Source organism: Gouania willdenowi, chromosome 1 (assembly GCF_900634775.1).
Source record: "Gouania willdenowi chromosome 1, fGouWil2.1, whole genome shotgun sequence".
Classification (NCBI taxonomy): Eukaryota; Metazoa; Chordata; class Actinopteri; order Blenniiformes; family Gobiesocidae; genus Gouania; species Gouania willdenowi.
The window spans coordinates 23043079-23056420 of record NC_041044.1 but is presented as its reverse complement, the minus strand read 5'-3'; the positions used below and the strand labels follow the sequence as shown (position 1 = coordinate 23056420).

Below are 13342 nucleotides of genomic sequence, written 5' to 3'. Positions count from 1 at the left end.
AGATAAATATATGTTTTTACTGCGTTTTAGTTGAACTAGATTTATATTTCACAAAGTGAAAGTATAGAAATACAGTTGTTTAAGATTGTGTGTTGTTTTAATTTAAAATAGGGAGAAAAACCCCCACTGTTCTATCATACCTGTCAAGTTTTAGATTTGAAAATAAGGCAAATTTTCTGGCGCCCACTACGAGCCGTCCCACCTGCCCAACCAAGCTCCAGTATTCCTTATATTTTAATATAGGTGTACAATAAATCTAAAATAGCCACTTGTCAACCACTTACTAAATCCAATGATGTGATTAGAATCTGGTAGGTCAACCTTTATTAACATTGAAATGCTGTGAACATTCCTGGGTGATATGGACCAAAACTCATATCTCAATATATTTTCTCAAAATGTTGATATATGATATAAATCTAGATAATTTTATTAAATAAAGTCTGACCAGAAAGACAATTCTGGGTTAAATTTGCTGATGCAAAATGCACACAGGGACATTTATTAACAAACAGCTGCACTCTTAATCCATTTAACTGAGCTTTACATTCTGTTCTGAGAAGTAAAAGCAGCGACTCCTAAAACTAGTATTTTGATTCATAAGCTATTATATATACATATGAAATATTATAGTTTTCTATATCGCCAAAATAGAAAACTCGATACATCTTGAATCTCGATATATTGCCCAGCCCTAACTCCTAAATTATTAAACAGCCTAAATAAAAACATAAATGGGTATATGAAGCACGTGTGTTTATTTAATATACTTACAGTTTATATACAAGTCAACACATTTAATATTTACTGTTAATTTCACATTGCTTGTCTTTAAGTTAGACATTAACATTTTATTTTCATTACATATTTTATTTAAATTTTTCATGCTCACTCGCGGTGCTCTGGTATTTACTAATGACTTATTAGAGACGTTAAAATCTCAGTTATTAATCTAACAGAACTTGTAACTGTGTCCCATCCTGATGGTCTTTAGGAAGATAAACTCTGTCACATTTTACAACATATTTACACAAGTTCTTTGTTTTTTTCACCAGAACGTCTTCATTCATCATCTCTCATCTGAGATGTTTCTGGGTTTGTTGCTGTTGTCGGCACTAACATCGCGAGAACTGCCACTCAGGTCATTTCAGGTGGCAGTTCTCACAACGCTAGTGACGGCGGTCAGTTTAGTAAGGCATGTGTTCTGTAGAACTCCACTGTTCAGCTTGTGACACTGTGTTTTACCTCCAGAACAACTGTGATGGTAGTTCAGTAATACCATAAGAGGATCCTGCTTTATGTGAGAACTTCAGGTGACACCCTTCCTAAGAGGGAAGAATAGTGACAGCATGTGCACAGTGCAGAGGACACAGCACTGATGTGGTTGCAGTGATGGACAGCACAGACCTGGCACTGTCGGACGCTGTTTACCAATCAGACGGAGTTAGCCAAAGGTTCAGGAGTGTTGAGTGTATATGGGGCGCTGCTTTAGAACAATGAAAGACTTCATGGGTTGTTAGACCAGCAGAGGATAGCAAGGCTTTCATTTTTAAAATGCACTTTTTCACTTTGGCCTTTGGTAACACTTTCATTTTTGCCTGTTATGGTTTTATCCATTGATGCTTATTGTGTGTTGTGTACATAGTTTCTAACTCTTATAGTTTTCCCTATTTTATTTTCTTGTAAAGCACTTAAGCCTTGGCTGTGTAAACATACTATAGAAATAAAGCTGACAATGACATTGACATTGACAAATCTGAATGAAACAAGGACAGAAGTTAGGAATTTCTGGCATAATTGTGACCATTTTGAATGATTCGTTTTATTTATAGGACGTCGCTCCATGCATGCACCAAAATGAACTTTTATCTGTTTTTAGCATGAATAGAGAGCATTCAGTGAACTTTTGACTGGTGGATCCAAGGTTGTTGCTGGCAGCGATGCAAGGTTATCAAAGGGTGAAATTCTATAACTTGATCTCACTGGATAGAGACTCCAGCAGTGAAGAAAGGGGTGTTGTGGTAGTTCTGTCAATGATGATCAATGATATATAATAAATAAATAAAAATCAGAAATTACTCTATAATGAATCAGTCAGAGAGATTATACTATGGCTACATCTCTTCCAAACAGCAACTCTGTATCTTTCTATGCTCTGCATAATACTCAGATGTACATCATTCATGTCCTCAACTGAGAACTTGGTTTATCTTTGTGAACTAAAACCTACAAACTAATCCATACCCAAGACCACAACAATAATGACAATGCAATAATACAAAAACGCAACTGCATTTCTGAGCTTGAACGCACGTAACCAGCATGTTTACGTGTGTTAATGTGCAAAACGTTATCAGTACCACTATTGACTCCGTTGCGTCTGTTAAACTTGTTTGCAGGGATACCTCCTTTAAGTGTTTTTGTCTCACTTCACTAAAGTTTGTTTACTTTTGTGTAAATGCAGAAAGCATGTGTTATAGTGGTCTAACAGGACAATAAACCACAGTTTAGACAGTTTTTCTGGCCTCCAGGGATGTGCTGCTACATTGTCTGCCTTGCTACATTGTTTGTGTTTTTCCTCTTTGGCTTTGTGTGCTGACTCGTCATGTCTGTGTACTTGCAGACGTGCTAAACTACGGCTCTACTTGGAGCAGCTGAAAAAGCTGGTGCCTTTGGGTCCCGACAGCACGAGACACACCACTCTGAGCCTGCTGAAAAGGGCAAAGATGCTCATCAAGGTACTTAGAACAACACAAAGGGAGAGTATAGAATGCATGTGTCAAACTCAAGGCCAAAGCTGGTGTTGAAAACACACATGAATAATGTTTTTTTTTTATACTTTCCTGTGCAACATGCATTTCACAGCATGCCTATCAAAAGAAAAGTTTCTTTCAACATAAAAGACAACTCCAACACGAGAGACAGCCGCGACCCACTTTTGGGTCCCGACCCACCAGTTGAGAATCGCTGCTTTAGAGCATTCAGATCGTCCCACAGCAGACAGTAAAAAAAAGTCAGAGAAACCATGAATCATTGGCCACGTTTACATGGGAGCTTTAATTCTTCTTTAAAGCAGGATAAAAGTTAATTCCTCTTTAAAGTGACCTTGTAAACACTTAATTCCTAATGCTAATTTAATTCAGAATTAAACTTAAATCCAAATTAGGTGGCTGGTTTATTACAATTTAAATTCCGAATTTCAAAAATCCTCAATCTTGTACACACTTAATTCCTCTTTCGGTTAATTCCAGGCGTTCTGCCGCGATGACGTGCTGGTGATGACATAATCCAAGATGGCGGCTCGGACTAGAGCCGAACCTATTTATTTAATAAGAGCCTTAAAAGACATGGATAAAATGAAAAGAGTGGATGGACGGAGGCATAAACATGCGGACATTCACACGGACATATGGACTCGTAGATATCTCAGCTATAGATATCTCCCAAAATAATACACAAATTCACAATGAAACTTCACATATTAGTGCAAACTGCTCTTTTTTTCTGTCTAAAATCTGTGGCCCACTAAAGATAACCGCTCCATACTTGGCCCCTGAACTAAAATGAGTTTGACACCCCTCGTATATAAGAAATTAGGTGTGCTCAATAAGGGAGACCAAACATGCAGTACTATGACCCCCCAGCACACTCGGGGCAGATTCACTAGAGGTTCAGAGGTATTAAAACGTGTGCAAATGTCACTCCACGCACTAATAAGGGGTACAAACCTTTCAGCGTGCCACAATGTGCCCACATTCTGTTTAACACGTTTTCCTCTGATGAATATGTAAAATAGGAAGATGTCATTAGGGGTGCAAAAAAATGGGAGGAGGAAATGCAAATAAATGATTGCAGTGGACGCAATGCAATTCATTAAATCTGGAACAAGTGTTTCATGGTTTTCTATGCATTAAATCAAGCGCTAGGCCTTCCAGACAAAAATAGTTCCAAGATTAAAAGTATGAGAAGAAAAAAAGGAGTCAACAACGTAGAAAACTCAGGTGATCTGTTATCTGATCCAAGGATTTGTTCACAAAGACAAGCTCCTGTTTGGTTTGTTCAGGGCTTACTCCTCCTTAGTGGTTCATGAAACTGTTTCACTTCCAAGGCATCGAATGACACCAAACACTTTGAACATCAGCACATGCAGAAAATATTTTAGCTTGCACTGTTCCTGCAGAAGATAAGCCATCAATAACTGTGAAAATTCAGAATTCACAAACGTCAACCCTTCATTTCCTGTTTATTCTCGTCACTGTGTGGCACCTTCTCTCATCATACTTGGGTTTCCATCTGACAAATGCTTCCAATCAACTAACAACACCATCCATCATTACACTGAGTCAAGCTTCGGCGCGAATCAGCGTTTACTCTCACTTTCTTGCTGAGACCTGAAACACTCGTGCTTTCTCGTTCAAAGATGTCTGATATTCTTTCAACTTGTACCCTCTTCCATTATAAGTTGCAAGGGTCCCATTATTGTGATTATTATTAAATACAATTTTATTTATTCATGCATAATGAATGATAGCTACAGGAAAATATACATGATTATAAAACTGCTTATGACATTTTGGTGCAAGTGATAGAAAGAACATTTAAGAACAGTTGTGTTAATCCAATGGTTTCAGATTATAATCTATAATCTAACAGAAATGGCATTATGTATCGTAATTTTATTTAACTTTGGTTGAAGTACCGGTAAATGGATTTCAAACAGATTTTATGGTGTTGTTGTTGTATTATTATTAGTATTATTATTACTGTATTATATAAAAACTAAAGATAGAAGAAGAATCTGGCCATAATTGTCTAATGAATGATTCAATTACGTTGATTACGATGTAATTGAGCCCAACCCTTAAAGCAACCTTAAAATACAATAAAATACAACCCAGGTTTTTGGATGTGTGATTACTTATATTAGCATCATGACACTTGGTTTGCTAAAAACGAATGTTTGTGTGCACCACACAGCTGTTTCATGACGTCTTTATTTATTTATTTATTTATTTATTGTTTGTCTTGTGTCTCTGTGCTTTCCTTCACAAATAGAGTGAACTTGTGTTTGAACGTTGTGGAAACAAAGACCACCCTCTGTCAACACTGGGCTTGAACGTCTCCCGTGCACAGACACACACGCTGTAACGCCTATAGGAGTGGATATTTTAGAGTAACGTAAAGATCAATCATCCCGTCCATGTCCATGACAACGCATCATCATCATCATCATCACTGAGCTCTCACTGATTTGCTCTATTATTTATTGATAGATTTTACACAGTGCGACTGTCAGTGGACAGTGGTGATCCCTGCGTTGTTGTGTGCGCCTCCTATTTACATTCTCTCATTGTTTGAAGAAAATGATGTAAAACCTAATTGAACAAGTCAATATTTAAACTGTCACGTCTACTGGATACTGGAAGCCCTTATCAAAATTAGCTCCACCTGTGTGAATAATGGTCATAAATAAATAACTATAACAGAGGGGGAACCAACAGTGCTTTATCGTACAAGCAGTGACTGATTCACACAGCGAACACAGTGCGAGGTGATTACTACCTGCCAAAAAAAGGCCATTTTCTATCTCCCGTATTGATAGCAGGTGTAATCAGTTATGTGCATTCACTTGAATAGATGCAGAATTATCTGAGGTCACTTTGCAATTATTAATCCTTTGATTTATTCTGGAATGTGGGAATTTTCCTTGTTGCTCTATTGGCTTTTATTTTGAAACAAATATCTATTTCCTGGGCTTTCACATCAGCTGTAAAACTGCAAATGGACAAAGCTGAGCAACACCAATATGGGAAACTTCTTAGTCTGCTGTGGAGGTGTGCACTCGGCAACTAACTAGTAGGGCTGGGCGATATATCGAGATTTAAGATATATCGAGTTTTCTATTTTGCGATATAGAAAATTACAATATTGCCAGTGTTGATATACAGTATATACATATTTTTTAGTTAAATTACTCATTTTATTAATCACTGCTTTCACTACTTCTCAGAACTTGAAAATCACAGTAAATGGATTTCTGAGTGCGTCCTAAACCCAGACCTCACTCATACATGCTGTCCCTTACAGGGGAAAAAGCCAAAAGTAGCACATATTGTGCAACTGTTTTTTAATAAATAAACAAATAAATAAAACTCTTTTTGTGTAATTTGTTGCCCTATGTACTTTTGTTTCTCTTTTGTGTATTTTTAGTTCATTTTGGATGTCTTTCTGTGTCGTTTGGTGTAGTTTTTGGTATGTATGTTGTTCTTGGATTTTTGTTGTCCCTTTCTGTATTTTTTCTCCTTTTGTGTATTTTTGTTCATGTATTTCGGTTGTCCCATTCTATTTCTCTGTTTGCTTTTCTTTCTTTTTTTAACCAACTTCAAAGCACCGTAATGTTATTTTAGCCTGTGTGGCATTTTGCATTAGCAAATTTAACCCTGAATTTTTCTGTAAAGACTTTATTTGAATTAAAATTATCAAGATTTATATCGTATCGTATATCGCCATTTTGAGAAAAAATATCAAAATGTGAATTTTGGACCATATCGCCCAGCTCTAATAACTAGGGAAGAGGATGACATCACAGCAGATCTCTTCTGTTGTCTATGAATCTAACTGGACTTAACTTTGTGTTTGTAGAAGCTGGAAGAGCAGGACAGGAAGGCTTTAAATGTGAAGGAGCAGCTTCAAAGAGAGCACCGCTACCTCAAACGCCGCCTGGAGCAGCTCTCCGTGTCTGGATCTGTGGAGCGCATCCGCACAGACAGCATGGGCTCCACCATCTCCACCGACTCAGAGCAAGGTGTGCCAGCTTTGAAAAGAACATTAGTGCTACTGTTGCCTTGTTTGGTTTGAAAATCAATCTTTGGAAGATCAGTTAGCAGAATTACTTTAACAGTACTTCACAGATTGTGATTCCAGAACATTTTGGTGGGGATACAAGGCGATACACTGATTCTGGATCAGTATCAAAAATGGAATAATCCTTATTTTCATCATCTCGGCTCATGATTGACCAAACTTCATGAAATGTGGCTCAGTTCTGCCCCACACAGTTTCATCCTGATTGGAAGTGAATTGTACATTGTTCATAGCAAATTTTTTTTTTTCTTTCCATACATTTGTACCTACGTCATTAATCTGGATAGAAATTTCTTTGAAGCCTTTCAAATGTGAATGATCATGTGACCATGATCAGGATCACTGATGCAGATCACTGCCAATATCTGGAATTATTTCTTGCGTGTGACCAACCTCGTTTCATGTGAGCAGGTTGTGGCATTCTTGAGGTCAGGACTTCTCGACACAAATGTAAATCAAATGTAAATCATGTCTGCATTAGATGTAAATCTAAAATGACCCACATTGGACTCTCTCATATAACAAACTGCATTTACACGTGCACTACTGTATGTTGAGTCGGACAAACTTTGGAGGTTTAGGTCCTAAATTCACAGCAATTAGACTGTGTTCAAATCGCACACTTACTCTACTACTCGTACTAATTCTGACGGAAAAATGAGTATGTAGTGCGTTCACATTAGCTAGTATGGAAAGATTGAGTACGCGAGAAATATCAGGATGTATCGGGACATTTTTTTAAGTATGCATGGTGGGCACACTAGTCATACTTAACTGCCCCATGATGCATTGTGTGCAGAACATAAAATCGTCCTCGGACCAGCTTCAATCTAAAAGGCAAATATCCCCTCATCAAAACAAAAGCATGTTTTCTTGTCTTCTATTAGTTTTTAACGCTCTTGTTTTGAAGTTAACCGGACGTTTTGTCAGGAGCACAATGGATCAAATGTTGATATTCTATTTGGTCACTTTCTCGCTTAAAATGTTCAGAACTTTCAAAGGTTGCGATTCAACAGAGATATTTAGCCTCAGTGAGCTTCAGGTTTTTATCGTTGTAGGTTTGAAATGCATCTTGGGAAACTTGGAAGTATACTTCAGTGGTAATGGCTATCGTCCTAATCATACTAATCATATATAGTAGACAGTATGTACTCATTGAGTGTCTAGTATGTAATATGCATGTGTATGACATGTTGGGCGGTTAAGCATAGAGCTAGATGTGCACGAAGGGTTTGCGTATGTTAAGGAGTAAGGGTGTAAGAGAAAAAAATTGATTCAGCGATATATTGCGATATTTCACCACACGATGATCGTATTGATCCAAAAAATGTAAAAATTGATTTTTTTTAATCATGTTTTTTTTAACAAAAAACCATTTAATTGTGCTAACATATGCATAGCATGTAAACGCCTGGTCACTAGGTGTCAGTGAACCACATCAGACCTTGTTAAACTACCTCACTCCTTCATGTACTTTAGCTTGGAAGTTGATCGCACTTCATTTACATAAAAACTCACTGAGCACTTTTATAGATATAGTGGTTAAAAATATATTTTTTTAAAAATTTAAGAACTTAACAGAATCAGAATCTGTTGTTGAAGCAAAAGTTTGAAAAATGTAATTTGACAGATAAACACACCACTTGTTTTTTATATTGGTACCTGAATTACATTACATTAAGTTACTATTTACTTGTTCTCGCAAGTTTAAAAAAAAAAAAAAAAAGGAATTGTATTTCATACCATTTTGTACTTGTTTAGTATTGGGATATATTGCATCGTGACATGCAATTCGTAAATCTTATGGGATCATCCGATTCCTGGCAATGCACACCCCTATGAAGGAGGGACTGCTGTGCTGTCCAGACCACCAAGCAGCACTTTTAGTCCTTCCATGTGCTGGGACCATGTGCTGGTTGGCAGTGTAACTCACTCTTCGTGGGGAATCTGCTGATACACAGTGTCCGACTTCCCTGAAATGCATTGGCTATTGAGGCCCTAATCCTGGATGAGGTAAACACACATGCAGTTGTTTATCAATGGACGGGGATTAGCCACAAAAGCACAAAGATGTGGCTGTTTGCTTGGAGTTAACGGCTGTCTAAATCCACTTTTAATCTGCAAAGCACAGCAGGCCACCCAATAAACATCCCCACAGTTTGGTGAAAAGAAACAGTTCCTTTTCTGTCACTGTGTTTTTTAACCGCCGCCCCAAATAACGATGTGTATTTCCTTTTCTTCCTGGGTGCAGAGGTGGACATTGAGGGCATGGAGTTCACCCCTGGCGAGGCGGACAGCATAGACAGCATCAGCGACGGCGAGGAGGAAGAGGAAGAGGAAGAGGAGGATCACTACAGCCTTCAGAGCAGCTCCAGCGACACCAGCTACACACATTCCCACAGACTGCAGCCGCACCACTGTTAGAAACAACGCGGCGGTCCATCTCACACAGCCGGCTTCCTCACTCAACTCAAACCTTCTCTGACTCGCCAACGCCGTCCGATACCTGCATCAGAAAAGTCCACGACGGCAGTGAAACCACCCTCCAAATATATCTCCCTGTTTGATCCTAGAACTCTTCAGGAAGCACAAAGGCTGAAAAGGCACTCGAGCCTTCCCAACAACCTGACCCGGCTCTCCTCATACTCCCTGCCCTCCCACGGCCTTCGTGGCTCGCCCCGAGTGTTTTAACAGGCGTAGATAGCAGTTTTTTTTTCCTTTTTTTGTGGAACTGACTAATCTGGCGAGCGGGACAGCTTTGACTTGTTAATCAGGAAGTTTGAGGGATCAAATAAGCGTCAACATGGCACTAGCACTGAGCTGAGATACATGATAAAGCTCTTACATCCTACGTCACACAGTCTTCTCTTTACACCAGAAAACCACAGAGAGCAGATAGCACAGATTTAGAGCTCGGGCCTGTTTTTGTCCTCTGTGGGCTACGGTAGAAAACCTTGACATAAGACTACTGTACTGCTTTCATAAATGACCTGAAATGAAGTTTGAGGTTAAACAAACTTTTTAAATCCAACTCTTTTAGTTGAATTAACAGAATATTTACTATTTGACAGAGTTCCCTCTTTTCTGCCTCTGCGTATGTTTACACCACTATAGCTCTTACTTTACCTATTCTTTGATGTTTATCATAGTCATGATTTGTTCGATGAGCTTTAATGTTACCAGATTTATTCCATTTATTCCACTTTGGACAAAGCAGAGTAGGGTAAACACAAAGCTACGTGAATCCATTCTAAATTCTCTTCCCAATGGTGTGAAAAGCTCCAGAGCTGCTGTTGCCAAACCCAGATCACTGTTCAGAACCACTACTCCACACTACTGACCACTACACTATAGCAGCCTATGGTGCGGATGGACGACTGCGTTATGAAACGAACGCTCAAAGTCCAGATGGAAACCGTTCTCAGTAGCTGATCGATGTAGCAATAAAACACAAGAAGTCGTTGCTTCTTCTTCTTCTGAGCGTTCGATTAGATTCACGTGAACGATGAGACGTGACATGCTTGAATTAAAAAAGGGGGGACAAAAGCTGAAAACCACAGACTTCTGTGCCGTCGTTTGCTTTTCCACAGCAGCTCTGATGCTTTTTTTCACGTTTGACGGTGAATTAACAAGTCAAAGCTGTAGCTTAGATCTGAAGGACAGAGACAGAAAGCCAGTTAGGTGGATTAGTTCTGTGTTAGACGCACTTGTTTCCGCTAACCTAGCTAACGTATCGCATTCATCTCACTTTCCTCTAACCAGATTAACCATCTTTTCTATTTTTTTAACTCCTTTATCTGTTACTTTTGTCTGGAAAGTTATATTCGACACTGCTAAAGACCAAGGTTCCTTTCTTCCTCATCTGTAACTGATGCACAATAGTCACTATTGACGGAGGAGGCGCTGCTGTCGCTCTCTGACCTATTGAAATAGTTCTTAGCCCCCAGTCTCTGGCTGTCTGTAGAGCTTGGCACTTTAAAAAAAAAAAAAGGGGCTGGTCCACCGTGTCTGGTCTGACTAAAAAAAATTAAAGACAACAAAAGATTCAAAGGTAGACAAAAAAAAGAAAGAAAAAAAAAAAGAAGCTACGTGTCACTTAAAGTGATAGCAGCCAGTGTAGTCTATATTTCTCGTATTAAATTTTTTGTATTATATTTTCCTAAATGTTCTCTTGTAATGAAAAGACAAAAAAGAGTGAGTATATCTATATCTATATATAAATATAAATCTATATATATGAGAGACAGACAGACAGGAGGAGAGTGGAGGCAGGGGAGCTCATACACTGGCCTCTCTCGCTCTCCTGCTGTCATTCTGTGCCTTGGTGAGCCTTTGACCTCTTTCCTCACCCACCACCTCACCCTCATCCCCTACTCAGGTCACACTCTCGCTCACCCCCCCCCCGTCCCCATCCCTTACTCTGGCAGCGCTGCAAGCTTTGATCTCCACCCTCCACCGAGTGCAAAGCACTTCCACGAACAAGGGGCATGTGAAGACCTCCTCGTATATACAGGAAAGAAACAAAAACTTGGGTCTCTACTGAAGCCGCTGTTGTACCCTCCCTAGGCACTGCCCCCTCCCTACACCCCTCCATTGACCAGTGCCATCTCTTGAAACAGAAAACCCAACACTGATAAACTCCCATGGCAGCTTCCAGTCACCCCCGGAATGGTCACCAACGGGGTTCAAACAAAACAAAAAAAACTTTCTGTTGCTTTTATTTTAGTAACTCCTTCAATGTCATCTATGTGTGTTTGTTCAGTGGGGGGTCACTGGGAGAGGAGCGATAAAGAATAATCCAATCAAAGGCAGCTTAAGGTGTTATCCTCCGAGCTCCCGGTGGTCCGTCCCTACAATAGTGTTACCCATTGATCTTTTGACACACAGCAATATTACCATCGTGTGCTTTAGAAGGCAGGGCGGGGGGGCTTTAATGACAAGCAGGTGGTTTTGCTTTTCATTCTGTGGTGCATTTTTTATTTTTTTTTTTTGGTGACCAATTTTTTTTTTTGTTCTCTCAACCATTTTATTTGAACCTCCAAACTGCACTCTCACCGTACACTGCAGGAGGGCAAAAATAAACCAGAGATTAGGTTGTTTTTTTTTAATTTCCTTTTTGTCATCAAAGAGTTTACATTCATGTCAAAGGATTTGTACATGATTCTGTGTAGCAAAAATGTCCTTTTTTTCCAGGTTGTTTTGACGGATGAACAACTGAGAAAGAGAAAAAAAAAAAAAAACCACATAAATGGCAACAAATGATTCTCTTGCACAGAACCTCCCTGTTAGAAGAAAAATCCACACGAGATTAAGCTCGGGGGCCGGATATGAGATTATCATTTTTTTTCAGTGGCCGTCATTGAAAAATAAACATAGCACGGAAACAAGGTCGGAATGAGTGATCGGTGAGCAGCTGATGGATGTGTTAACACTTTGTTAGATAGAGATGGATAGTGTTTATGTCAATTATTCTAATGATGTGCCTTGGAAAACGTTATTTCCCTACAGAGAGATTGTACCAGTTGAAGAAGACTTTGAGTTTTAAAGAACCTGCACTGGAAATGTTTAGGTAGCATTTACACACATATATATATATATATATACATAAACATCAGCGCAAACACAAATGAGTTGATCTTCGCAGAAAGGACACAAACTGTGTTAATTCCCACAAGCCGAACTAACTAACAAACAGCAACTTCCACAAAATATTATATTCCTGCCAAATATTTAGTCACTTTTAATTCCTCCATGAACGTTAGATGTTCCATTGTGTAATCCAATCAAATAGCTTCAACTAGCTGTTAGGATCTAGGTCAGCTTTCTGCACTTCCTGTCTTTTCTACCTTATTTTGCATCCCCACCCCCCTACATCCCCTTAGAAAGGCTGGAGAGGGTGAACTCGCTGGGTATCAGAGGAGAGGAGGGAGAGTTCTGTGCCAGAGACCTGTGAATATGTTCCTTTTTTTAGTGGATGTGTAATACGCATTCTGTGTGTGTGTGTGTGTGTGTGTACACGAGTACCTGGTGCTGGCTACGTTTTAGCAAACACTTGAAGGTATTGTGTATTCGCTCATTGTAATATAATTAAATTTTTTTATAAAGCTGTTACTGTCTCATAACTCTGCACACCACATGTGTCAAACACAAGGCCCGGGGGCCAAATCTGGCCTTTTAAGAGCATCCAGTGTGGCCAGCAGGAGAATGTAAAAAACAAAACAATAATCAATCGTGTAAATGATGAGTTGGTTCAGTTCTCAACACGTGTAAAGAGTACTGATATGTCCGACTCAGGTAGAAGTATTGTTACTTGATTGAAATTGTACTCAAGTATAAGTACAAGTAAGTCATACATATAATACTCAAGTACAAGTAAAAAGTAGCTCAATTAAATAGTACTCAAAGGAAAAGTTACTAGTTACTTTCAACCCATACAGTAAACATCTCATGTAGAAAAAAAATATTACACAATTTTAAC

The 13342-nt window shown here is 38.9% G+C and overlaps 1 protein-coding gene across 1 annotated transcript in view; it reads left to right on the top strand.

The window, feature by feature from the left end:
• Window positions 1–12971, top strand: part of mxd4 (MAX dimerization protein 4) — a 33759-nt gene extending 20788 nt beyond the window's left edge. Inside the window, 3 exon segments of the mRNA XM_028457598.1 lie at window positions 2624–2738; window positions 6643–6805; window positions 9116–12971. Coding sequence (XP_028313399.1) covers window positions 2624–2738; window positions 6643–6805; window positions 9116–9288 — 451 coding nt within the window. The 3' untranslated portion in view covers window positions 9289–12971.
• Window positions 12972–13342: the final 371 nt, after the last annotated feature.